A 27,510-nucleotide genomic window follows, 5' to 3' on the forward strand; every position below is an offset into this window, starting at 1 on the left:
GGGGGAGGTCAGGGCAGAGGGCTGGGGTGTGTGTGGAGGTGCAGGGCAGAAGGCTGGGTGTTGGGGGGGGAGGTCAGGGCAGAGGGCTAGGGGAGGTGGGGGGTGCAGGGCAGAAGGCTGGGTGTTGGGGGGAGGGCAGAGGGCTGGGGGGGGGTGTGGAGGTGCAGGGCAGAAGGCTGGGTGTTGGGGGAGGTCAGGGCTGAGGGAGGTGTGGGGGTGCAGGGCAGAAGGCTGGGTGTTGGGGGGGGAGGTTAGGGCAGAGGGCTGGGGGTGTGTGGAGGTGCAGGGCAGAAGGCTGGGTGTTGGGGGGGAGGGCAGAGGGCTGGGGTGTGTGTGGGACGTGCAGGGCAGAAGGCTGGGGTGCTCGGCTCGTGGGGGTGCTCCCCGCCCCCTGCCCTGAGCCGCTCTTTCTGCCTGCTCTACGGAGCAGCCAGCACGCTGCTGCTCGGCTCTGCTCTGCTCCCCCTCCCCAGAGCCATCGCCGGCAGGGAGAGGGAGGGGCCGGAATGCACCACGTTGGGGGGAGAAGCGGGGGCAGGAGGCAGAAACTTGGTCCTGCAGCAGCCAAGCTTCCCTCCTCCCCCGCTTCTTCCCCCAGCGTGGCGCTTTCCAGCCCCTCCGCCCCTTCTCCTCCTCTCACCGGGCAGGCAGCGTGCCACTCAAAATCAGCTCGCGTGCCATAGTTTGCCGACCCCTGCTTTGTACTGTCATGTACCCGCACAGGACTTGCTGTGAGTGTCCACTAGGTGAAAGGAAAGGAACTATTTTTTTCCCAGCTGCTTGAAAACTTGCAATTGTCTGAAATACTAAGCTGTCCCCATACAGAGAGCAGGGGGAGCAGAGGCTAGCTTGCCATTACATAAGAGTAGAATTGTTTCCGAGTTTTTGAGGAAAATCACATCTATGTGTTTCCCAAAATCGTGGCTTTGAATTTTGGTTGCAGGCTACAAACTGGTATTTGATGTCCTCTCTCAGGCTAGCAGTTCTACCACTACATTTTCAACACGGAAAATAGCCTGCTTGGTGGTGAGTGGTTGTTTGTTTTACGTGTTGTAGAGAATTAGAGCACTACAGTCACTGCTTTAGTGGTGGGAAAGTGACCACACAGTCAACATCTTGCCCTCCCCTGCCTTACCTATTGCTGGACTATCAAACATGTGTAACTGAAGAGTTCATTAAGCTCTCTGGGCAGTTTTTAAGCCAGCAATCACTAAGTATAAAGGTATTATGTAGCATCAGTCTCCCTAACACTGCAGTCAGTGGGGTCTGTCAAAGTAGAACGGAGGTCCTGCACAAGCCCAACTACTAACCTTTCTGTCCAGAAGAGGGGGCGGGGGGGGGGGGGGGGGGAATCAAGATTTGAGCAGGAGATTCTGGATGGTTGGATGAAAGCTTGTTCCTAAGTCCTCTATTTGATGACATGAAATTACATTACTGACCTACTACTTGTTCATGTAAGCAACCGCAGTGTGTTACATGAGGATGTTATCTGATCACGAACAGGAGGAGATTGTCCATACGCTCTATTAAGATGCGGTTCTCAAACCTAACTGTGGACCACAAGTATTTTCAGGGACTTGCTGTAGGTAAAAAATTCTCCCCCCAAAGCCGTCCTATAGCAGTCGAGCTATTACTCCAGCTCCAGGCTGAAATAGCCGGTACCAGTATTGGAGGAGGGAGAGGAAGGACTGGCTGTTGGATACACATAGTGCATGGTGAACAGCTACAGTAGGTTGGCTAAATCCTGTCCCATCATAAAAGTCTTTTTAAGTAGAGACACACGTGTTCACTAGGATTTTAGAGAGTTACCCCAAGTTAAGTATCAGAGGGGTAGCTGTGTTAGTCTGAATCTGTAAAAAGCAACAGAGGGTCCTGTGGCACCTTTAAGACTAACAGAAGTATCAGGAGCATAAGCTTTCATGGGTAAGAACCTCACTTCTTCAGATGCAAGTCTTGCATCTGAAGAAGTGAGGTTCTTACCTACGAAAGCTTATGCTCCCGATACTTCTGTTAGTCTTAAAGGTGCCACAGGACCCTCTGTTGCTTCTTACCCCAAGTTAAGAGTAGGCTGACTGTATTTTTCCCCCACACACAAATTAGCAGGCAGTTACACACCATGGGGAAACATTTTAAATCTGGTACAACAGAGTCAGATTCTGCTACCCTTTACTCATGTAAAATAGCCCCCCTTTTCTCCTCAGACAGTAAGGTACTAAAAGGTGGCAGAATCTGCTCTCCTTGTTAGTTTCTTTATGTCTATCCTACTGCGTATCCATCCCTCAAACTAATTAGGCCACAGACCTTTATTCCTCTCTTAGAAGAAACTCTAGCCTTTGCCACTGAGTAAGTTTCTAGGGAACCATAAGTCATAAAAAGGATGAACTGCTCCCTTTAATACCTGATTTCAGCTAGCTGCCTTCAGAGTTCCTTTACACTCCTAGTTACAGGTTAAATGTTAACAAGGGGGAATGGTTGATCACAATGCAGTGTAAGTTTGTTTGCATTTTCCATCAACAGCTGCAGATTTTGGCCTGGAAATACATTTCAATAGGCAGGAGAAAAACACTTGAGTGTAAATCCATTTAATTTGCTATTGTTTTCAGCCATGTATTCAAAATTGTCCAGTTATTCTGTTCAGTGCTGAATGAGAGACCAATTGAAAGTTAGTGTGGTACTAGTTCTCCTCTCACCCACATACCCTCCTGCTGCAGTCTGCACTGTCTTGAGACCACAGACATTCTACGTCAATATGCTGTTTAAAAACAAAAACACTTAAATGATCACTTCTATTCTGAGCCATACCCTCAGGATGCTTTTCCCAATATGGTTAAACAAGTTTCAAAGCAGATGAACACATTCAAAATATTTATTCTGAAGTACACAAAGAGAATTAAGGATTGTTTAGCACTACTATCAGCATGACTCCATTTTATAGGCACTAATTCAGCAAGTGATGTGTGTTAACATTTGTGTACATATTGACTTGTACTGGACAAAAGAGACTCCTACGCTTCAAGCATTGAGGTATTTTGCATGGTGTCTGATGTGATCATTAACAAACGTCGCAATGAAGAAGTAGCTGTGATCGTAGCCCTAGCAAAGAGAAAAACAGATTCAGCAATTCAAGGTACTTAATGGTAAGGCGTTGGAACTGGATTTTCGAGCATTGTTAGTGATGGCTCATTCAATGTCTGTCTGCTCGTTTTAAGAAGGCAGTAAGGAGGCTAGGTCAGGTTTATGCAGGGCCTGTCCTAGCCCTAGGAGGCTACATAAACTGGCTGTGCACTAGGCTCTCCCATCCCGCTGAAGATGGGCACACTCCATAAATACACCTGCTGTGCAGGCAGCGGCTAGCTTGGAAGGACATGGCAGATAGGATGGAGTCATTTGAAAAACCCTGAAGCATTTCAGGCTACTGCGACTCTGCGCCGTAATGCTGCAGGAAAGGGAGGGTTCTTTCTTTGCCTCCTGACTGATCCTGTCAGCCAAAACCAACAATGTACCACTATATAAACGCCACTACGTGGTTTAAATGTATACAGATGATCAATCAGATAAGAGCACACTTTCTTCATAATGCTTTTGTGATGGGTTACTGCAATATTATATTAAAAACAGAGCAAGATACTTATCTCCAACAAAATTCATGTATTTTCTTCCTCATCAGCATGTCACCAGTAGATTGGATTGCACTCTAAACACCCTATAATGTTTAAACTAAAAATCAGCTCCCCCTATAGTGGTCAAAGTAATTAAGTCAGTGGGGTCTAGTGGATACACCACTGCACTGAGTCAAGAGAGCTGCTCTCTGTTCTCACCTCTGCCATTGACCTGCTGTGTGACCTTGGACAAATCACTTTACCTTTCTGTACCCTTTGCCTGTCTTGTCTATTTCAGGACTGGGACTGTCTCTGGCTAGCTGCTTCACCTTTTAGGCACAGAGTCAACCCAGTAATTATGGGATGGATGCATCAGACACCCCCACCCTGCTTCCCCCCAAAAAGGTACTTTTGGTACTTGCCTGTTGCAATCTAAAGACTACAGGGATTTTCCGCTCTGTGCAGGCAGCAATAAAGTTGTCAGGCAGTAATTGCCCTGCTGAAAGGAACTGGTCATCTTTGCCTTGATCAATTAAGATGTCAAGATGAGTATCTGGATAAGACTTCACAAGATGGGTAGCATCATATGCCTGTAGAAATAAAATTAAACTAATTAAAAGTGTAACAACATTTTTGAGAATTTTCTTCACCTAGTAACTATACTACCAAATTGGATTAGAATTATTGTTTAGGATAGGATAGGGACATGGACTGCAACAAACTGGGGTCTAAGACAATGTTTACACTAAAAGGCTGTCCAAACTATGGAGTAAGTTCAAAGTTGGGGCTCTCAGGCCAAAACCTTAAATCTATCTCACTGACTCAAATCCTGTTCTATTGGTATCAATGCCCATAGTATTTAATCACGATTAAAGAACCGAACGTTTTCCCAGCCTGCTCCTACAGAACTCAGACTTACCGATCTCTGACCAACACGTTTTTCCTCTTTTGCCTGCCACTATAAGAAGCAAATCCTTTGTGCACAGAGAATACAGGAATATACACTGTGGGTCCGTCGACTCTGCAAGTGAATGTAGCTCAGGCATACCGTGCTAGCTTAGTCTAAATGTACAGGAAACAACAGCAGTGTAGGTGAGGTGGCATGGCCTTCAGCATGGGCAAGCAGCCAGCGTACAAGCCCTCCAGGTAGTCTAACTAAATATTCTGGTTGCTAGCCTGTCCTGAAGCCCATGCCACCACATCTACACTGCTATTGTTACCTGTGCTAGCTCAATTAAAGCTAGCCTACCCATGTTATGATCACACTTCACTTGTAGTGTAGACATAACTTAAGGGGAGCCTTCAGAGCAGGGGTCCCCAACGCGGTGCCCGCGGGCGCCATGGCCCCCGCCGTGGCATCTGTGTGCGCCCACCTACTGGCTGCCGGAAAAGCAGCCGCCAAGAAGCGGCAATGTCAAAGCGCTGCCACCGAAATGCCGCTGATTTTCGGCGGCGCCTCTTGACGCTACTTCTCGGCGGCATTTTGGCAGTGACGCTTGTTGGCGTTGCTGCTTTTCGGCGGCATTTCAGCGGCTGCTTGTCCGGTGGCCATACTCCTCGGCGGCTAGTCGTCAGGCGCCCGCCACACTGAAAAGGTTGGGGACCGCTGCTTCAGAGCATTTCATCACCCTAAAAAGGGGATCAGATTTTCATCTGTTCAATGTTTCCAGGAAACAGATGAAGAGCCAGAGCTTGCTCATATTTCTACTTATCTCACAATTTAAAATCTTCAGAAGTGAGGAGAGAATTTACTGTCTCTATGTGGTAAGAACAGCCTCCTGTTAATGTATGTTTTTTGTAAAGTGCGAGCCAGCAATATGATGGTGATCAGTATCCACACAAGTACTGTACAGTCGGATTCAATGTTTGATGATGGGATAACATGGTGTTATTCAAACAGAAGTCATCACTTAATGTTTTGCTTCCCTACTACATAGTGCAGTCACAAGCTCTTTTTACAGTTCATTAAATGACTGGACTCTCCCACACATACCTCCCATTTAGTTAGATCTGATCCCAGATATCCACCAAAAGCTTTCTTCCCCCAGGGACACTGGACTGGGTTGCAGATAGGAGCAAATGCTGATACAGACTGTTTAGAAACACAAACATAGGGATTAAGAAAAGTCATTTTGATAAGCAAGGTGTGAGCGAAAAGTGTGTTCAAAAGCTGTTCTGCCTAGTTACAATTGTAGCACATTGGGGAGCAAGTGCTCTATTCTCACCTTATACAGCAGTCAATCTCAGTCTTGTGACATAATTAGAATTTTTTTTTTAAATGTATAAAGGAACACAACCCACAAATAAGTGCTCAGAGAGACCACAAAAGGGACAAGGTACAATTAGGTCCCCTCCACACACACAAGACACTAATGTCTCTCATCCAACAATAGAGAGCGAAGATTTGCTAACCAAAAATGCAAGGGATTACTTTGGATTTTGAAATCTCTGAAGCCGTAAAATGGGGGCATTTATTGAAAATGCCAAGGAAGACAGAACAGCTTAAAAATTCTATGAATTGTAATGTGCATGTATTGGGAATTAACTCAATACAAACTTTCAGCCATTTTATAACAATCTTACGAACATAGGAATATAAGAACTACTATATCAAGTCAGACAATGGTCCATCTAGCCCAGTATCCTGTCTTCGATAGTGGCCAATGCCAGATGCTTCATAGGGAATGAACAGAACATGTAATCATCAAGTGATGCATTCCCAGCTTCTGGCAAACAGAGGCTAGGGCCACTTCAGAGCATGGTTTTGCATCCCTGCCCATCCTGGCTTATAGCCATTGATGGACCTATCCATCCATCCATCCATTAATTTATCTAGTTCTTTTTTGAACCCTTTTCTGAATCTTAAAGTTCTAAGGCTTTAAATTCCTCTGGAATTTCTCCTTATTCAGCTGTTGCAAAGAAATCTTTCTTCCCAAGATCATACACTTTGTGAAATTTATTTTTTGTTGACAGAAGACAGAAATAATTTAGTATTATGAAAGATTAAAGTTATTTTTCTGAGAGATTCCATATCTTTCTTAAATTGGCCCTTTGCCATGCTTTCAAAAATTTTGTTTAAGGGAGACTTTCTAGATCAGGGATGTGACATAACAATTCTCTTCCTCATTATTTGAATTTTTTAAAATTAAACATAATTAAGATTTTGATTATCCTATCCCCAGAACTGGAAGGGACCTTGAAAGGTCATCGAGTCCAGCCCCCTGCCTTCACTAGCAGGGCCAAGTACTGATTTTGCCCCAGATCCCTAAATGGCCCCCTCAAGGATTGAACTCACAACCCTGTGTTTAGCAGGCCAATGCTCGAACCTCTGAGCTATCCCTCCCCACCTTGTTTCAGTTAAGACTAAGAGGATGAACTGAGATGTATTATTTTGGTGATAGCTACAGCCAATCTGTTCAACTGTGAATTTTATACTAATTTATTCTCTTGATGTATGAACTAACCACTGTGACCTTCTTTGCACACATGAATTATGGTCTCCTGCATGTGGTTCCGAATGTGGTCTTGTAGGGACAAGCTACTGAAGCTCTAACTGAGCAGACATGTTATGACTTTGCATAGTAACATGAAAAAGGTCACATAGGAAAAAAAATCCTTTAAAGATGAATTTTTAAATTTCACATCTCGTATTTACGCCTCCAGCAGCTTTGTCATCACATAGTCCAGGGGTGGGCAAACTACAGCCCGCGGGACAGTCCTGCCTGGCCCCCGAGCTCCTGGCCCGGGAGGCTCGCCCCTGGCCCCTCCCCCACTGTTCCCCCTCACCCGCAGCCTCAGCTCGCTCGATCCGCCACCAGCGCAACGCTCTGGGCAGCAGGGCTGTGAGCTTCTGGGGCAGCGCAGCTGCAGAGCCCAGCCTGACCCAGTGCTCTGTCCTGCGTGGTGGCAGCGGCAGCAGCATGGCCCAGCTCCAGCCACCGGTGGTCCAGGCAGCATGGTAAGGAGGCAGGGAGCAGGGGGGTTGGATAGAGGGCAGGGGAGTTCGGGGTGGTGGTCAGGGGTGGGAGTGTGGATGGGGTCAGGGAGAAACAGGCAGTTCAATGGGGGCAGGGGTCCCAGGGGGGCAGTCAGGAATGAGAGGAGGGGTTGGACGGGGCGGCGGGGGTCCGGGGAGCGGGGGGTGGATGGGGCAGGGGTCCCGGAGGGGGGGCCGTCAGGGAATGGGGGGGGGTTGGATGGGGCAGGAGTCCCGGGGGGAGTGGGGGCAGATAGGAGGTGGGGGCCGGGCCACAACCCTCTCCCCTAACCGGCCCTCCATACAATTTACGAAACCTGATGTGGCCCTCAGGCCAAAAAGTTTGCCCACCCCTGACATAGTCTATTAGAAATACCAGAGAGAATGCAGCCCTGGGATACTCCTGATTCTCAGTCCACTACTACCATCGACCCGCATACAATTATATGTACCACTAGGCACACTAAATGCTCAAAAAAAATTCAGAATCTATGGGACTTAAGATCAATGGTGTTAAAAGTTATATGTGCCTTCTATAACATGGAAATGAATGATCTGTCAATGCTACATGTAGATGGTAAGGATTGAATAGTTTTATCTATCTTGGTAGTCGGTTGACAGCAGGAGATTGTAACCAAAGATGCAGGGCTGGTACAAGGAAGTTTCGCGCCCTAGGCGAAACTTCCACCTTGCGCCCCTCCCCATCCCCAGCCCTGCAGCAGCTCCCCGCCCCCCCTCGCGGCCCTCCCCCCCCCCCCCCCCCCCCAGGAGAGCCGTGCGGCAGCTCCCCACCCCAGCTCACCTCTGCTCCGCCTCCTCCCCAAGCACACCGCCCCCACTCTAATTCTCCTCCCATCCCAGGCTTGCGGCGCCAAACAGCTGATTGGTGCCGCAAGCCTGGGAGGCGGGAGAAGTGGAGCGGCCGCTGCGCTGGGAGAGGGAGTCTGAGCCGCAGGTGTCAGTGCGCCGCCGGCAGCCCAGCCCAGGAATACTGTAAAAAAAATTGGCCTTTTTGGCGCCCCCAAATCTTGGCGCCCTAGGCAACCGCCTAGTTTGCCTTAATGGTAGCACCAGCCCTGTAAAGATGTCACGTCCGATCGGTCTTGCATCAACTGCATTTCAGCATCCTCAAAAGCCTCTGGGTGGGTGGTGGGATGTATGTGTGACAACTAAGATACGAGTGTTCAACGTGGTGATGAGGACTACCCTGTTATATAGAGCAGAAACAAGGCCATTAAACAGCTGAGGACAGAAAACTAAACAGTTTTCCATGTCAAAAGTAATGGTGTATTCTTAACATCTATTGGTTTGATTTTGTCACAAATGAGGAGATAGTTGGATGATTCTGGGAAGCTGAAGTCCTGCCCAGATGAAAACAAGATGACTGCAATGATGGGGTCCTGTCCAATGGGCAGAAAATGGTACATTTCTATAGAAGATTTACAAGCTGAGGTAAAAGGAAAGAGCATGAGATCGGCCACAAATGAGATTGGAAGATGTGATTTTTGAGGGATTAAGAAGCCCAAATCCCCCCATACTGACTCATGATGAAGGAAGAAGACCTGCAAGAGACTGTTCAAGATGGAAGTCCATTCTAGGTGATGCCACAGCTACACTACAGCCATGTAAATGTGCTGCTGCTGCTTAACTACAATAGTCTGGATAAAATAGCAATAAGACTTTAATATTCTCCACTGGAGACTATATTTAACTCAGTTTTTAACTTTTTGAATCCTGTAGTTGGTATTTCACCAATGCCAAATGCTAATGCATTTTACAGTAGCATTCAGTACTAGGCAGTGCTAGTACCTGTAGGCTATTAGTATTAAAATTAAAGTTATTCATAATCTTAAAGGTTGCAACAACAGAGTTTAACTTGAATTTGATTTTTAAACGGTTTTTCTCTAAAAGATTGTATAAAACTTAATATCTTACTTTGTATTTTCCAGGATTCTTCAAAGCAAGGATAAGAGCTCCATGGCCCCCCATTGAGTGCCCCAAAATAGACATCCTTTCTGAGTCAGCTGGGAAATTGGCTTTTATTAATTTAGGCAGCTGAAAAAAATCAAGTGTGACAGAAAAAAAAAGGAAGACTTTAATATATTTAGCCTTTCAGAGTCAAGCAACTTAATGTGATCTATTACTGTGTTTTAATCCAGATAAAAGAATTGTGAGATTAAATGTACAAATTAGTTTTCAGACTGTGACCTCAACTGTTAAATTAACCACAAGTACAAAACAATCTCAACTACTGAATATCACTAAACACAAAAGGAAACATTTCAAACATCTGTAGACATTTCATAGTCTACAAGATGTTAATCAACTAGACATATTACAATACATTTATGTAAATGTACATGTATAACAAGATTGAGGTTTCATTATAACCCTGTTCTCATTTTAACTAAATCCCTAAATATGTTCTCACAAAATGAGCAGAATGACAACTTGTTCTGGAGAGGCCTTTTATATTTCATGTCCCTGTCAACATTACTTTTTAATCTGGACCACTCATGCTGCAAATTAACAGACTTCTATGTATTGTTATTCATCATCTTAATAGATTTGCTCAAGCATTCTATTTTGATGACATTTGACTGCTAATGAACATGGTCCAACTTTGATATGCATGATAAGCGGCCATCTCACTACAATAGTCCAATTAAGAGGAGATCAGTCCCTCTAGTCAAGGCAAAACAATGAGATTGAGTTTAACACATTTAGCAACATTAATTTCAGTTGGGGGAAAAAAGTCACCTCATCCTTTATGTACGAGTACATTCTATAGTTGGTTTTCCATGGTTCCTCAGTGGCATCTACATAAAAACCAGCACCTGTGCCGAAATCCCAGCTCTCATCTTCTCCTTCAATATTGCAGCCACCTATCATGGAAAAGTGATTCTCTGTTTATTGTCCCATCTGTATCAGATGTTTGATGTTAGGGTATTCTTTTCCATGATATAAGCCACACCCTTCTAGATGGACCTGGATAAATTTAACCTCTGTGCCTCAGTTTCCCAAAAACTGTAACATGAGGATGATGTTTAAGCAGTAATACAGTGTTTTGAGGGTTAATTCATTTATGTTTCCAAAATGCTTTGAGATTCACAAGTAAAAAGTGCAACATTTTCTTAGTTTTCACTTTTCTTCATCCCTTCAATCCCAAAATTTGTCTCTGATGTACAATCAGATATTAATTTAACTGAATCTTACTACACTATGAATTTCTTATCAAATAAATCAGGGACATGTTAGAAACAGAAAATCCAGTCTATTCTCCTGCCAATACAAGATATCCTATACTACCGTATATCTTTGATTGCTTTGTCCAGTCTAGTTTTGAATTATTCAAATTATATGTTCCACTTCCTCCCCTGGGAGTTTCCAGTCTAGTTAATCTCACCATCAGGAACATCTTCTGTATATTAATTCTCAATTCACCTTTTCTCTGTTTCATGTCAATAATAAATTAGAACCCCATATAAAACCTAAGTCATTCCTCTTTTGAATAACTGTAGACATATCCTCCTTCACCAAGGCTATACTGTCGGTACTTAATTTTTATGTTTCCCTTAAATTCAATCCATCCAGCCATCTCTTATCCCTCTTCAGTTTGCCCATGATTTGACAATAGAATAAAATGACGTAAAAGTCTTAAACGAACCAAACAGTACCATAGAATCTTTATGGATAGTAATTCCATGCTCTAAAAATAAGAATATAGCGGTAGGGATATATTACCAACCACCTGATGAGGATGGTAAAAGTGACTGTGAAGTACTCAGGGAGATTAAAGAGGTTATTAAAATAAAAACTCAATAATAATGCGGGATTTCAACTATCCCCATATTAACTGGGTACATGTCACCTCAGGACGTGATGCAGAGATAAAGTTTCTTGACACCTTAAATGACTGCTTCTTGGAGAAGCTAGTCCTGGAACCCACAAGAGAAGAGGCAATTCTTCATTTAGTCCTAAGTGGAGCACAGGATCTGGTCCAAGAGGTGAATATAGCTGGACCACTTGGTAATAGTGACCATAATATAATTAAATTTAACTTCCCTGTGGCAGGGAAAACACCACAGCAGCCCAACACTCTAGCATTTAGTTTCAGAAAGGGGAACTACACAAAATGAGGAGATTAATCAGAAATTAAAAGGTACAGCGCCAAAAGACACCAATTTTTAAAAAGGCTCCAGAGGTGATCCCGGCAATTACAGGACAGTAAGCCTGACTTCAGTACTGGGCAAACTGGTTGAAACTATAGTAAAGAACAAAATTGTCAGACACACAGATGAACATAATTTATTGGGGAAGAGTCAACATGGTTTTGTAAAGGGAAATCATGCCTCACCAATCTACTAGAATTCTTTGAAAGGGTCAACAAGCATGTGGACAAAGGGGATCCAGTGGATATAGTATACTTAGATTTTCAAAGCCTTTGACAAGGTCCCTTACCAAAGGCTCTTAAGCAAAGTAAGCTGTCATGGTATAAGAGGGAAGGTCCTCTCATGGACTGGTAACTGGTTAAAAGATAGGAAACAAAGGGTAGGAATAAATGGTCAGTTTTCAGAATGGAGAGAGGTAAATAGTGGTATCCCCCAGGGGTCTGTACTGGGCCCAGTCCTATTCAACATTCATAAATGATCTGGAAGAAGGGGTAAACAGTGAGGTGGCAAAATTTGCAGATGATACAAAATTGCTCAAGGTAGTTAAGTCCCAGGCAGATTGTGAAGAGCTAAAAAAAGGATCTCTCGAAACTGGGTGATTGGGCAACAAAATGGCAGATGAAATTCAATGTGGATAAATGCAAAGTAATGCACATTGGAAAACATAATCCCAACTATACATATAAAATAATGGGGTCTAAATTAGCTGTTACCACTCAAGAAAGATCTTGCAGTCATTCTGGATAGTTCTCTGAAAACATCCACTCAATGTGCAGTGGCAGTCAAAAAAGCGAACAGTATGTTGGGAATCATTAAGAAAGGGCTAGATAATAAGACAGAAAATATCATATTTCCTCTACATAAATCCATGGTATGCCCACATCTTGAATAATGCGTGTAGATGTGGTCGCCCCATCTCAAAAAAGATACATTGGCATTGGAAAAGGTTCAGAAAAGGGCAACAAAAATGATTAGGGGTATGGAACAGCTGCCATATGAGGAGAGATTAATATGACCGGGAAAAGAGACGACTAAGGGGACATATAATAGGAGGTCTATCAAATCATGACTGGTGTGGAGAAAGTAAATAAGGAAGTGTTATTTACTCCTTCTCATAACACAAGAACTAGGGGTCACCCAATGAAATTAATAGGCAGCAGGTTTAAAACAAACAAAAGGAAGTATTTTTTCACACAACGCACAGCCAACCTGTGGAACTCCTTGCCAGAGGATGTTGTGAAGGCCAAGACTAAAACAGTGTTCAAGAAAGAACTAGATAAGTTCATGGAGGATAGGTCCATCAATGGCTATTAGCCAGGATGGACAGGGATGGTGTCCCTAGCCTCTGTTTGCCAGAAGCTGGGAGTGGGCGACAGGGGATGGATCACTTGGTGATTACCTGCTCTGTTCATTCCCTCTGGGCACCTGGTATTGGCCACTGTCGGATGACAGGCTACTGGGCTAGATGGACCTTTGGTCTGACCCAGTATGGCTGTTCTTACGTTCTTAATAGCAGGTCCCAGAACTCTTCTTCTTAGCATATGCGCAACGTGCCTCCAGGTGGCATGTGACCAGGATTCATCATCGAATTTGGTCCGCTGAGAACTGAACGTAGTATTTAAGGTGCCACTAGCACAGGAACCATTACTTTCTTCCTTGCTAACATGCCCGTTTACTAAAACCAGAATTACAAGGGATTTTTTTGCTGCCATATTAAATTGCAAACTCTTACCTAATTTGACACAACTGTTAGAACAATTTATGAGTACACACCTTCCTGCTTATCACAGGCTGAGCCTGGGGCTTTTAAGAGGATCAAAGTTTAGCTCACTCCTGTGACACAGACTCTGCCAAAAACTGAGGGATTCTGGAACTTGTAGCCCAGGAATCACGGGAACTGTAGGCTGTAAATCAAGTATGCTGGGTATAAAAGGGTTGGTTGCCTCTGTCTGAGACAGATGGTAGGACTTACTGTGAATCTTTCTGTTAAGGAAGAACTTAGGGAAGGACAAGCATGATAATCTTGCTAAAGGAAAGGGCTTAAGGAAAAAAGGTGGAAAATCAGCCTGGGAAGAAGCCTCAATGGAGATGAACAAATGTTTGGGACATTCCATGAAGAGGGGCAAATGCCTGCAGTAAAGGGAAGAAATGTTCACTTATATCCTCATGAAGAGGCTTTAAAACCATGTTTTATGTTTTCCTGTTTATTTCTGTTTACCATGAAAGAGTTTTTCATTCAGCTGGAGGGCTAAACCACCAAGAGGGGAAATTGAGGGACTGGACAAATCTGATGATAAAAAGGTAAGCTGCACCATCACACTGTTATAACTTGATTCTCCCTCTCTTCTTGGCTTCTAAGTTTATTCAGCTGTTGGATTTTGTCCAAATCTTAGATAATGAGCTTGATAATCTGTCTTGATTATGTTTGTTTGTATAGTGCTTGGAAGAACAGGGCCCTGACTCCTAACTCCATTTCTTAGACACTACCACAGTAGAAGTGATAAGTGTCTAAGGCTTGGTCTACACTTACCCCCCAATTCGAACTAAGGTACGCAACTTCAGCTACGTGAATAACGTAGCTGAAGTTCGAAGTACCTTAGTTCGAACTTACCTCGGTCCACACGCGGCAGGCAGGCTCCCCCGTCGACGCCGTGGTTCCTGTCGACGCCGCGGTACTCCTCTCGTCTAGCTGGAGTACCGCAGTCGACGGCGATCACTTCCTGGTTCGACTTATCGCGTCCAGACAAGACGCGATAAGTCGAACCCAGAACTTCGATTCTCAGCCGCCGAACTAGCGGCTGGGTGTAGACATACCCTAATACTGCTAAGTCTCTTTGCTTCCCACATGTTGTGTTTCCAGGAGAGTTTCTACTGGGCATGCACTTACAGACACCTGCACATGCAAACACACCGCTCTGAATATTTTCTCCACGCTATGTTCGGAACACTTACTTTAATATGTGATTACATTTAATCTGCTGCAAACTCAATGTTCCAGATAACTTAAAGATGTTAGAGATTTGGGCCCTGTGAACAGAGAACTGAGGCTGTCTGGAACACAATGGACATCAGAGATGCACTAGAAAATCCATTAACACAGCGGAGCTTGCAGTCCTCTGCTTTGATTTATTCCAGTTATGGCAAGTTACAAAGGCAGGAGACAGGCCAAGAGGTTAGTGCAAAAGAGAACGTATGATCCTATCAATGAACAGGCATGCAAAGAGCAAATGGCCAGAGGTAGCACAAAAGCAAGTCCAAGCACCCAAGGGCAGTTACAGCCCAAAACCCTTAATCTGATGTTATTTGAATGACATAATGAAGATTTGACCATCCCTCTCTGCAGTACATAATAGCTATGAATGCATGTTACAATATTTCTGCATATTAATTAAAAATGCACTAAACACAGGAAGACATCAGGTCCCAGGACAAAATATGGAAGAATATATGTTGCTCCCCTAGCAGTTCAGTAAAATATTTTGCAGTAATTTTTCTTAATACAAAAAAGAGATTAAAGCATAGAACTTTCAGAAAGTTGAAATTCTGTCCTTAAATCATTGTTGTGATTAAGGGCTCTCAAATATTCAATGATCTTACATTCTATGTCCAGGGAACTGGAATACCTAGCCATGACGAATAATTTGTGAAAGGAACTTGTTAGGAAGTTGTTTTGAGGGAATTAAATCAAGCATTTTTGTTGAGATTCGATGCCATCAAATGCTGGAAAATATCAAAAGGCTCCTCCGATATGTATAGCATAAGTACCATTGTAGCAGAAAATACCAAGAGCATTCAGAAAGCTGTAGTGTAATTTACAGAACTCTCCAGGGAACTGTGACAAAGGTGGGTACAGAATTTCCCCTTTTCAGGTTCCCCAATTTCTATACTAATCAATGCCTTATAAGGGAACATTACACCAGCCAAGGAACCCTACCGGAGCCAGACTTCTGCACTGGGGAAGAGATGTGTGTGCTTTTTTTAAACTGTTGTTTTAGCTTTATAAGTACCAAGTACAGTAAATAGTAAAAGGCTCTGAAAAATCATGCAACACAGTAAAAACAAAACACTAGCTCCATGTTCCAACAGGGTTCCATGGATGATGTAAGGTACCAGCATAGTATATCCCAGTGATACTCAGATCTCTGTGATTCAAGAGCCAAATTAGCAATCAACACTACCCAAAAGAGCCACAGTACTGTGAATTCATTGTTTCATTTACTACTTATATTATATATAAATTCTCCCAGCAAAATGCCTATTATTTTATCAACTACAATTGGTTAATACAGGGGTCGGCAACCTTTCAGAAGTGGAGTGCCGAGTCTTCATTTATTCACTCTAATTTAAGGTTTCGCATGCCAGTAATACATTTTAACATTTTTAGAAGGTCTCTTTCTATAAGTCTATAATATATAACTAAACTATTGTTGTATGTAAAGTAAATAACGTTTTTAAAATGTTTAAGAAGCTTCATTTAAAATTAAATTAAAATGCAGAGCTCCCCAGACCAGTGGCCAGGACCCGGGCAGTGTGAGTGCCACTGAAAATCACCTCACGTGGCGCCTTTGGCACGCATGCCATTGGTTGCCTACCCCTGGGTTAATATCATAGTAAAAGCATCCTGCTTGGTTAAATAACTTAGATTAGTTAATAATTAAATCACACAGTGTTTTAATATCATGTGCTGCAAAGAGACACAGGAAACACGTTAAAGAGCCACTTGCAGCTCTCGAGCCTCTGTCTGAGTATCAGCGATATACACCAAGATGTGTCATGAAGTGTAAGCCAGGGACTTTGGAGAACCAAAAAAAAAAAAAAAATGGAGGGGAACGAGAGTCTTACATTGCCCGTGTGTGACCTGAACTGCCCCCTTATCTTAATTTTAGGGCATTTGTATTAAAATGGCTTTAATAGTGGAGTTCTAAAGTTACAATTCATTTAATATATATTAAACACATAATTCAGCAAATTGGTATAATCTATAGAACCTACAGATGGAACATTCCAAATAAAGATACAATTACACCAATACATTTAGTAGTAACATGAATCATTCTATTCTTTGGGGATAAGCAGCAGTAAACGTTTATATGCTGAAGGCTCATCATGAAACCTGAAGACACTTACGTGGACTGGTATCTGGTGCAACTACAATGAGGCCATGTTCAGCTGCAGCCTGATGAAAACCAGATTTGGTAATAAAGTTCTGTTCTGTACAAGTTAATCCTAGAGATAAAAATATGACTGGTTATATACTACTCACAGCATTCCAGCTTCCAACATATACTAGAGAAGTTTAAAAATAAATGGGATTCATGCCTTAAGAATGAATGTAATTGCTAACAGTCCATAGAAACAGACTCAGTTACATTTTCACATTTCCACGGAAAAAAAGATTTGATCGTACTAACTTTTTCATTTCCCACTTGTATCAACCACCATTCCTTTTATAGATCTTTGGGATTTTGTCCATGGTTAGGTATTGACCATAATTAGGTCACTGAATGTTTCATCCAGAGAGCCACACAAGTGCTTGTTCATTTACTATAAGCAGAGTTCTCAAATACAGCTCCCCACCCCAGCTCACCTCTGCTCCGCCTCCTCCCTGAGCACGCGGCCCCCGCCCTAATTCTCCTCCCCTCCCAGGCTTATGGCGCCAAACAGCTGATTGGCGCCGCAAGCCTGGGAGGCGGGAGAAGTGGAGCAGCAACGGCGTGCTCGGGGAGGAACGCTGTAAAAAAAAAAAAAAATTGTGGCACCGCTTTTTGGCCTCGGGGATGGGGCACGGCAAGGGTGTTCGGTTTTGTGCAATTAGAAAGTTGGCAACCATACTTTAATGGAATCAATTTATCTCCATTTTTACATAGGTTAATTTAAGACCCAAAATTTACAGTAACAGTATCTTTTAAAAATACCGAAGTTCACATTACTCACCTGAGAGCCAGTACAGCACAGGACACTTCCCAATTTCTGCTTTTGGTGGCAAATAGATTCCAAACCTCATTTTGCATTTTAACTCTATACTGTAGCAACAAAATACATTTGATTAACAGTATCTAACAGACAAGCCCAGGACAATCATTTAAAAAAAAAAAAAAAAAAAAACACACACACTATCTAGAGCAGGGTTTACCTACGCGGGCCAAGGGATGTTCTGGCCGCTGCTTCCCGCTGCCCCCATTGGCCTGGAATGGTGACAGGTAAACAAACCGGCCTGGCACCCTGGTGGACCGCGTGCCAAAGGTTGCCGATCCCTGATCTAGAGTTTATCTATGCATTTCTAGAATACTAATCAGAATATCTAAACCAGTCCATTACTGATTCAATGGATAATAGTATTTTAAGAGTGCAAGTGAAATTAACAACATTAGCCTACTGAGTAACACTGATTGCATTTCTACTATGTTTTAAATACATTTTAAAAAGAAACAAAAATAAACCAAATCCTTACAGTCTGGCTGGTAGGGAATATTTTGAAAATTAGCATTGGAATTCAAGACCTAACAATGTTCAACCTAACTCCTGCCTGTTAAATTGGAGAGACATATTTTAAGAACATATACAAATAGCTCACATAATTTACAGTGCAGCACATATAAAAGCAAAAGTCAAGTTGTTTCAGTCTCCCAGACTGATACACTAATCAATTGCCCAATTTTTATTCAATGTTAAAACTGCCAATAGAAAGCATTTTTTCTTCAGAAGCTACTTTCTTTAGATGCAAGATCTTCCAGCAGCAGTACTATATAAAGGAATATACACCTCTACCCCGATAGTACGCGGTCCTCGGGAGGCAAAAAATCTTACCGCGTTATAGATGAAACCGTGTTATATTGAACTTGCTTTGGCCTCGAGCATCTCCGTTATTAATAGTCAGCAAATAGCCCCGCCCCCTATCCAACCCCCACCGCGAGGGGGAGCAGGGCGGGCAGCCTCGCCCGAGGTGCCCACGTGTGCCTGGTCCCCGCCCCGTGCCCATGCGGTGCCGGGGGAGGTGAGCCATCGGCGGGAGGCTCCTGCCGTGCGTGCCCGCGCTCAGCCCCATCTCTCCTCCTCCGCACAGCCCGTCTCTGGTGAGGACGCTGCGGCCAGCTGCCTGCCGGGGCACACGGAGCCCCTGACTGCGGGCAGGTAGTGCGGCGCTATGGCCCCGGAGAGCCCGCCCGGCGCTGCTACGAGCGGGGTGCAGCCTGTCAGCTGAGCCTGCTGTGTGCCGAGCCCTCCAGCGCCGGGACAGGGGCACCTGCATGGCGCCATCTAGGATGGGCACCTCTCCCTGCCCTGGATCCGCAACTTCCCCGCGTGGACCAGTCTTCCCCAACTTCTCGGCACCAGCTGGAGCCCGTGTGACGTTCCCCTGCACTGCAGCTCCCATCCTCAGGGTGTGGCTCCCCCCTGTCCCCTGACCGCCCCCCCGAGACCCTGCGCCCGTTATCCAACCCCTCGGCCCTGGCCCGGCACCCTTAACACACCGCTCAGAGCAGCGTGTCGGAGCCAGACATGCTGATGCGCCGGAGCGCGCAGCCCCGCCCCCCAGAGTGCTGCTTTACCGCGTTATATCCGAATTCGTGTTATATCAGGTCGCGTTATATCGGGGTAGAGGTGTATATATTCTAATTCAAAAGATGGACAAGCACCTAATTAATATTGTAATACATTTGAATTATACTCTATTTCATGCCACAAGCAAACAGGCTGAAAAGACTTACATAAGCAACTGGAGTTTGACCTTTATCTAAAAGAGTCTCTCCCCTTCACAGCAAAGAATTGCTGATTCATGGGTAATGGGTGTCTTTTAGAGACCAGAAATGAAAACTACATGCTTATATATAGTTGTATAGGTAATTCCTCCTCACTAAAAGATTGTTTCTACTTCTATTTTAGTTTGTTTGATGCTTCTGGTCATGTGAATAAAACACTTACTGCTTCATTCACATGGAGTTAATATATATTCATATCTCCATATTGCAAATACAGCAGCCCAAGGTGATGAGACCAATTCTCAGGACATAGTAAATTTACTATTAATGTTTTCCCTCTGCCGAACTTAGTAATAAGTGTTTAAAAATGTAGAATAAAGCAACTTGTAAGCTGAAGATGTAATATAAAAATGAAGCTACTAAAACACTAATATTAGTATCAGGGAAATGAATATTTTGTCTTTCTTTTGACTATGGAAATATTGGAAGTAATATGATACTGCCATTGCTCTCCCGGTGCTAAAATTTTAGGTTGCCTTTGTAATGTTTACCTGTCATGTTCAAACACCTTCTGGAAACCCTCAAAGCATTTGTTGCTGGAAATCTGTTTCAGTGCCATAATCTCAGCTGTTAAAAAAACAAAACAAAAACAACAACAACAAAAACCACTATCAATTTGTATCTCCAGCCAACAGGTTTTTAAAAAACAGAAAACAAAAAACAACTTTGAATGGCCATTTTTTTCAGGTTTCAGAGTGGTAGCCATGTTAGTCTGTATCAGCAAAAAGAACGAGGAGTACTTGTGGCACCTTAGAGACTAACAAATTTATTTGAGCATAAGCTTTCGTGGGCTAAAACCCACTTCATCGGATGCATGCAGTGGAAAATACAGTAGGAAGAGATATATACACAGAGAACATGAGAAAATGGGTGTTGCCATACCAACTATAAAGAGAGTAATCAATTAAGGTGGGCTATTATCAGGAGAAAAAAAAACTTTTATAGTGATAATCAGGATGGCCCATTTTTTTCAGGTGACTACAGTACAGCTGACTTTTACAAAGAAGTTACCTTCCAGTTACACAAATTCTTTCCACGTTTCAGAAAAAAAATTTCAGTTGCCTTATATGAACATTTCAGGTTTAATAACTGTGGTCTATAATAGGGTACCAAATTTGTGGCTGTTTGCCAACGTTTTTTGTGTGTGTGGTAACTTTTAATAAAAGGAGAGAACAGTAATGGTGTGAAGGGAATGGGATCAAGTTACCAAGATACCTCCTCATATGTTCTTTTGTGGTACACAGGTTTGAACATCTTTTTGTCTTATGAAATCATTCCACCTCTGGCAATCTATAGTCTTTTATTCTCCAGCTTCTACTCCTACATTGCACATTTAAAATGAATTTACATTTAAATCCTACAGTTTGGGGATCATTGTGTTATTCTGCCTTTGCGAACACTACTTTCCAAGCCTGGCAAGGAACAGAACAGTACAGAACAGAAATTATCCTATCCTTTGCCTTCATTGTGTTCATAAATTAACTCTAGAAGTATATGTTTTCTCACCACACTCTCTGTGCTTGGGAATTTTAACTCCTTAATAAACACTTACTACCCAAATACCTTCACTTTTGCTAATAAATAGAACCTTTTAAACTATCGACATCTGCATTTTGAAGAAACTGGTGCCAACAGTTATATCTTTACGTTAAGACAATAAGAGCATGACTATACATTTGGGCCCTAATTCAATTACTACAATTTTACTGTTACTGGTGTAACTTCCCTGGACTATGATGGTATTACACTAGCATAAAACTGGAGTAACACAGCAGTGAACTAGACTCTTAGCATCTTTGAAAGGCAAGGTCTTTAGAAGGCTCCAAATCTTTTTACGTTTATTCTCAAAACTACTTATTATACAATTATTTTTGCTACTCCTAGTCTGTCAACATTAACATTAGTTTGTATTTTAGGGCTTTACTGTACAATATCAGAGGATTCCATCTTACCAGGTTGACTTCTCTCAATCTTTATACAAAAATAAGGAACCTGAAAAATATAAAAACATACTTTTGCAATCTTCTCTGGAAAAGTAGGTACCATTCAAACATATTAAAATATTTCTGCTGAAACCCACCCAGAACACTTGCAATAATCACCACACCTGCAGTGAACAGGGAGATGACCTAGAAGAACTAAGAGGTTCACTCTCTACATTCTAAGACTCCAAAAACAACATTTCTCTAATAAAGAATCTCACTGCTACTAAGCTGATGTCATCCTGAGAAGCCCAATGCATTTGTAGCTTCTTCCAATTTCACACTGTGGCCTTCATGCATTTCCTCTGCCTCTTAACTTTCTCTCTTCCTGCCAACTTTTTCTACACAAAAATATTCTTAATTTTTTTTTAATTCTCCTCTTTAAAACTTTTTTGAGAAGACAAAACAGTTAGATCACATGGATTTCTGCTTGAGACTCTACACCAGCTTTATATGGTTTAATCAAATGTTATGAAGTGATTGGAAGGCATTAGATGAGCAGTGCTGTACAACATAACCACATGGTTTTGGTTTAGGTTGAACTGAGGGCCTCTTACAAAGCCCTAAGAATACATAGCTCCATCATGCTCATTTTACCCTACCCTTTAAAAGAAACCCTCATTGACTGGTACACAGCATCTTAAATACCCATGGTACTATTGAATAATAAGTCAGTGTCAAAAAGATAACAGGGTCCCACCTCTAAGGGTTTACAATCTAAAGGTACAAGCAAAGAATGCCAGACAAAACCAAACAGAGAATGCAGCATGGCCATTTCATGTTAAACACTTAACTGAACAGTTGGGGTTTCAGTACACCTCTACCCCGATATAACGCGACCCGATATAACATGAATTTGGATATAATGCGGTAAAGCAGCGCTCCGGGGGGAGTGGAGGGGGGCTGCATGCTCCGGCGGATCACAGCAAGTTCAATATAACGCGGTTTCACCTATAATGCGGTAAGATTTTTTGGCTCCCGAGGACAGCGTTATATCGGGGTAGAGGTGTAACTTCTTGAAGATGTTTTTTTCCAGTAATTCCTTGGCATATAGTGAGAGACTATTCCAGGCACTCACTGAGGAATGGCTGAGCCAGGAACAAGCAGAGACAAATGGGCAGAACACAAGGGAATATGTGAGCAGAGGACAGAGACTGAGAGGGGACAGAATTATGAGAACTAACGTTCCATTCCTGTACTTCTACTGTACTTCATACTCCACTTTTCCTAAATAAGTCAAGATGGTGTATCTACTAATCTCACTATCAGCCCTCAGCTACCATAGGGAATATCCTCTATAACAGTGGTTCCCAAAGTTTTTAGTAAGGAGACCCACCAACTGCATGTTCTCTTTTTGGGGGGGGAAGGGGAGAAGGGTAGGAGGAGGAGAAAAGGTGGAACACTGCTCTGGAAGAGTGGGGAAGGGAAATGGGATTTTATTATTCAGGATGCTACCATAGCCAAATATCATGCAACAGTAACAGTTCACTAGGGATGTGTTTAAACTGTCATCTTTTTTTTTTTTTTAAATGGGAGATAGCATTGTATGTTTAAACACAGTATGAGGAGCCAGGAAATTTAGTTCTAATCCAAGTTCTGTCACTGGTTTGCTTGTGTTCTATATTTCCTGTATTCATCTACTCTCTCTTGCCTTATAGGAAGACTGTAAATTTCTGAAGGAAAAGATTGTCTTTTTTATATGGTTGTACAGCAACTAGCACAGTGGGGATGTAAAAAGAACAGGAGTACTTGTGGCACCTTAGAGACTAACAAATTTATTTGAGCATAAGCTTTCGTGGGCTACAGCCCACTTCATCGGATGCATAGAATGGAACATATAGTGAGGAGATATATATACACATACAGAGAACATGAAAAGGTGGGAATTGTCCTACCAACTCTAAGAGGCTAATTAATTAAGAGAAAAAACTTTTGTAGTGATAATCAAGATAGCCCATTACAGAGTTTGACAAGAGGTGTGAGAATACTTAACATGGGGAAATAGATTCAATGTGTGTAATGGCTCAGTCATTCCCAGTCTCTATTCAAGCCTAAATTGATATGTCTAATTTGCATATTAATTCAAGTTCAGCAGTTTCTCGTTGGAGTCTGTTTTTGAAGCTTTTCTGTTGCAAAATTGGCACCTTTAGGTCTGTTACTGAGTGGCCAGGGAGATTGAAGTGCTCTCCTACTGGTTTTTGAATGTTATGATTCCTGATGTCAGATGTGTGTCCATTTATTCTTTTGCTTAGGGACTGTCCGGTTTGGCCAATGTACATGGCAGAGGGGCATTGCTGGCACATGATGGCATCTATCACATTGGTAGATGTGCAGTGAACGAGCCCCTGATGGCGTGGCTGATGTGACTAGGTCCTATGATGATGTCACTTGAATAGATATGTGGACAGAGTTGGCATCGGGCTTTGTTGCAAGGATAGGTTCCTGGGTTAGTGTTTTTGTTCAGTGGTGTGTGGCTGCTGGTGAGTATTTGCTTCAGGTAGGGGGGCTGTCTGTAAGAAAGGACAGGTCTTTCTCCCAAGATCTGTGAGAGTGAGGGATCATCTTTCAGGATAGGTTGTAGATCTTTGATGATGCGCTGGAGAGGTTTTAGTTGGGGGCTGAAGGTGACGGCTAGTCTATGACTAGGGCCCCTAAGCACTACCACTATACAAATAATAAATATATCTACCAGCCATACGTTTACCGTGCAATTTTTTTAAAAAGCTGCAGAAAGTTAAAAAGGACTATTCTACTGTTATTAAATATTAGCCTGATGTAGTTTTCTATCTTACTGTGAAACCCCATCATAACAGAAATTTGTCCACCCATCCCTGACTTGCTAAGAAAGTAACATCACCAATTAATTTTGATGCCTAGTACCTTCCTTTTCTGCTCATTCTGAAACCGTAAGTTTAAATTCTAACCAAATGTTTTGCGTTTAGCCAGGAAAACGCTAATAAAAATGCAGCTGTCTTCTTTAGGAACTTTTTAAAACTATAAATACTAGGAGAAAATTATTACATTTAACTTAAGTGAGAGCTTCTAAATAAAGCCAAGGTCTGCCTCATCTTACGCGGGGGTTCCGTTCTCCGGTTAGCGCGTAAAGCGAAAACCGCGTATAGCCAAAACCCCATTAAGTTCAATGGCGGGCGAAATCGCCCGCACTACAGGTATAGTATTAAAATTGTTGTATTTCTCTTTTTTTTGTTTTGTTTTTGCCGACCGCGTAAAGTTGAAATCGCACATTTATGCGACAGACCTCTATGGTATATTGTAAATTAAAAGAGCTTCAGTTAAATATTCTTTTATCAGCAAAGAGACAATGGATGTTTCTTGTTGCCTTGGGGTTGTTAGATTTTTAATCCAATTTCAGTGTTAAATGTAAATGGTAGTATTTGTGTTTACCTGTTCTACTGACTGTACTTTTGTTCAAGCCCAAAATGTGATGAATTAAAAGGATATAATCCTGCAGAAGAATCAATTTTTGTAACAGAACAAGTCCACAGCTATGCAAATCTTTACACTATATTATATTCATTTTATATATACAAAGTTAATATTTCCCTGTGGTCACGTCTAGTTCTTTTTTCTATAATCACATTCGAATTTGACTATATCAATGCCGATTCACGTAACAAAAAACCAGGCCTAAAACTAAGCTCCTAAATTCATATTCCGACACCCAGCTTTGAAAGCTTTGGTCAAAAAGAACTATATGCAGTAGACCAAATTCATTTTTGTTGTATCTTCAGTGAAGTCAATGTGTTTTCAATATGTTGAAAAAGGCAACTAAAAGGAAAGGGAATATAACAGATTACGTTTTTGCAGAAGCAGGATCACCAATGGAATGCAATGAGTCAAATGCAATTTTAGTCTGGTAGGCAATTCTTCCTGATCCTCTATGAGCTCTATATATCTACTGAATAATCTCATTGCATAAAAGTTATTCAAAAGTGAAGCAAAACAAAGCAGAAAATATATTGTAGGAAACAATTCAACAGCTGCAGGGGAATTTACCGGTTAGTACAATGCTGGTTTGTCTACACCTAACTTCCGATAGTTTTAATAGTAATGCCCCATTCTTGTAGTCATGTAGGTCCCAGAATATTAGAGAGAAAAGGTGGGTGAGGTAATAACTTTTATTGGACCAACTTCGGTTGGTGAGAAACACAAGCTTTCAAGCTACGCAGGTCAGACCTGAAGAAGAGCGCTGTCTAGCTCAAAAGATTGTCTCTCTCACCAACAGAAGTTGATCCAATAAAAGATATTACCTCGCCTACCTTCTCTAAGTTTTAACAGTGGGAGATACAACTATTTTTGGATGGTATTTGATTCTGAAATGGGGGGAGGGTCCTGAAGTGTTTTCAGATGACAGAGATGGACCTTGACAAATGTTAAATCAGAGACATTATAGGGTACAATTAAAGAAGGCACAAAAACTAGAGGGGAAGGAAACAAAGCTTAGATTGTGGACAAACCATAAGGAGTATAGGAGAAGAAAAACAGCGCTGGAGTTACGGAGAATTTTAAAGGGATAAAAACTTGATACATGAGGGAAACCAGTGTAAAGATTCAAGTAGCTGGGGGGTGGGGCTGGGGGGGGCATTGTCAGTGCTGAAGGAGAGTAAGGTAGACTTGGCAACTGGAAGGAGAGATGGAAGGGAAGGCAAGCCAGGAACCTTCAGTGGTGCAAATTAGGCCCTGGCAGTTCCTTCTGTAACATTACTTGCTGTCAGATAAGAGGAAGAAATGAATTTTCTAAGTGTTGAAGCAAAGAAGCTCAAAGTGCATGGGTGATTATTCCCTATACTTGAGAGGAATTGTATTTGTCTCTACCATGAGAACTATTGCACAGAAGATTCCTTGACGCTCTGTCAATTTCCTTTATCATCAGACTGGAACTTTTTGTAAATACAGGCGTCAAGCAAGGTGATTCCAAGGAGTTCCCCATTTATCTTTTCTTTATTGTTAATTAATTTATATGTTTTATCACATCTTCTTTCTCAAATAAACTATCCAATCTTCAAAGTTTCTCTTCACATGGGATATTCCATGCCCTTGATCCAGGCTTCTCTGAATGCCCTCTAGTTCTGCAGTAGCCTTTTGAGACTGGGTGACCAATACTGTACACAGTACAGACCACACCAAGGGTTGATATACGGACATTATCATATTCTTTGTATTAATTCTCCATCACATCAGAACATCTTGTTTGCTATCTGACTGCAGATGTCCATTGAGCAGGGGTATGTATATATGGCGCTGTCTACAATGATGCCCAGGTCCCCTCTGAGGAGGTCCTTGTGGGAACAGGGAGACTTGCATGAAGTCACTGCCTCGCTCCCCCACCCAGCACAGAGCAATAGGCTGGTATCTCATTACCCCCCCCCCCCCCCCCAATTTGCAAGCTTTACCTGCGCAATTTGATTTCTTTCTACAGGACTCGTACAACCGAGAACACAGGACCCCGCTGCCCGGACCAAGCTGGGTGACTATGAACACGCGTCAACTCGGGGGTGACGTGGCACCCGTTTGGCTGAAGCGATGCGAGGCTGGACGCGGACAACCTGGCGCTGGTTTGGCGGCGCTTCTGGCGCGGCCAGGGCGAAGCTCAGCCCATGCGAAGAGCCCGGCTCAGTCTCGCGTTACAGGCGCCCCAGGGTTACGAGCAGCCGCGCTACCTCCCCCGCTGACCGCCAGGCCCGCAGCGAGCCCAGCCACCGCCGAGCCCCGGCTGCGCTCAGCGCGGCGGGGCCTGGCCACGGCTGTGCCCGCCGGGACGGTGAGCGCTACCGGGGCCTGTCGGCAGAGCCCGCCGCAGCCGCCTTCCCGAGCCCCAGGGCCTCCCCCGGGGCACCGGCAGAGCAATCGCGGCCCTGCACCCACCCCCGCGGGAGCAGTGACAGCCCGCGCCGCCGCTTACCTCGGCTGCAGGCGGGGGGCTCGCAGGCGCTGGCGGGCCGCGGTGCCGGAGCAGCCGAAAGCGCGGGGGACGGAGGAGGGCGGCTCTTAACATGGCGC

General features: G+C 43.2%; 1 protein-coding gene across 2 annotated transcripts; it reads right to left on the reverse strand.

Moving 5' to 3' along the window:
* Nucleotides 1-2,850: 2,850 nt before the first annotated feature.
* On the reverse strand, nt 2,851-27,510 carry ESD (esterase D). Of its 2 annotated transcripts, none has more exons than XM_065406146.1 (10): nt 27,413-27,510; nt 21,460-21,499; nt 19,999-20,074; nt 17,682-17,770; nt 16,875-16,973; nt 10,336-10,460; nt 9,511-9,630; nt 5,593-5,691; nt 4,022-4,189; nt 2,851-3,093 (listed from the first exon to the last, which is right to left on the reverse strand). In XM_065406146.1, the coding sequence occupies exons 1-10, from the start codon at nt 27,503-27,505 to the stop codon at nt 3,013-3,015; spliced, it is 990 nt and encodes a 329-aa protein (XP_065262218.1). In that variant the 5' UTR covers nt 27,506-27,510; the 3' UTR covers nt 2,851-3,012. The 2 variants fall into 2 exon arrangements, with proteins under 2 accessions (XP_065262218.1, XP_065262227.1); XM_065406155.1 differs by lacking the exon at nt 27,413-27,510 and adding an exon at nt 26,904-26,924.

This window comes from Emys orbicularis, chromosome 1 (assembly GCF_028017835.1).
Source record: "Emys orbicularis isolate rEmyOrb1 chromosome 1, rEmyOrb1.hap1, whole genome shotgun sequence".
NCBI classification, from domain to species: domain Eukaryota; kingdom Metazoa; phylum Chordata; order Testudines; family Emydidae; genus Emys; species Emys orbicularis.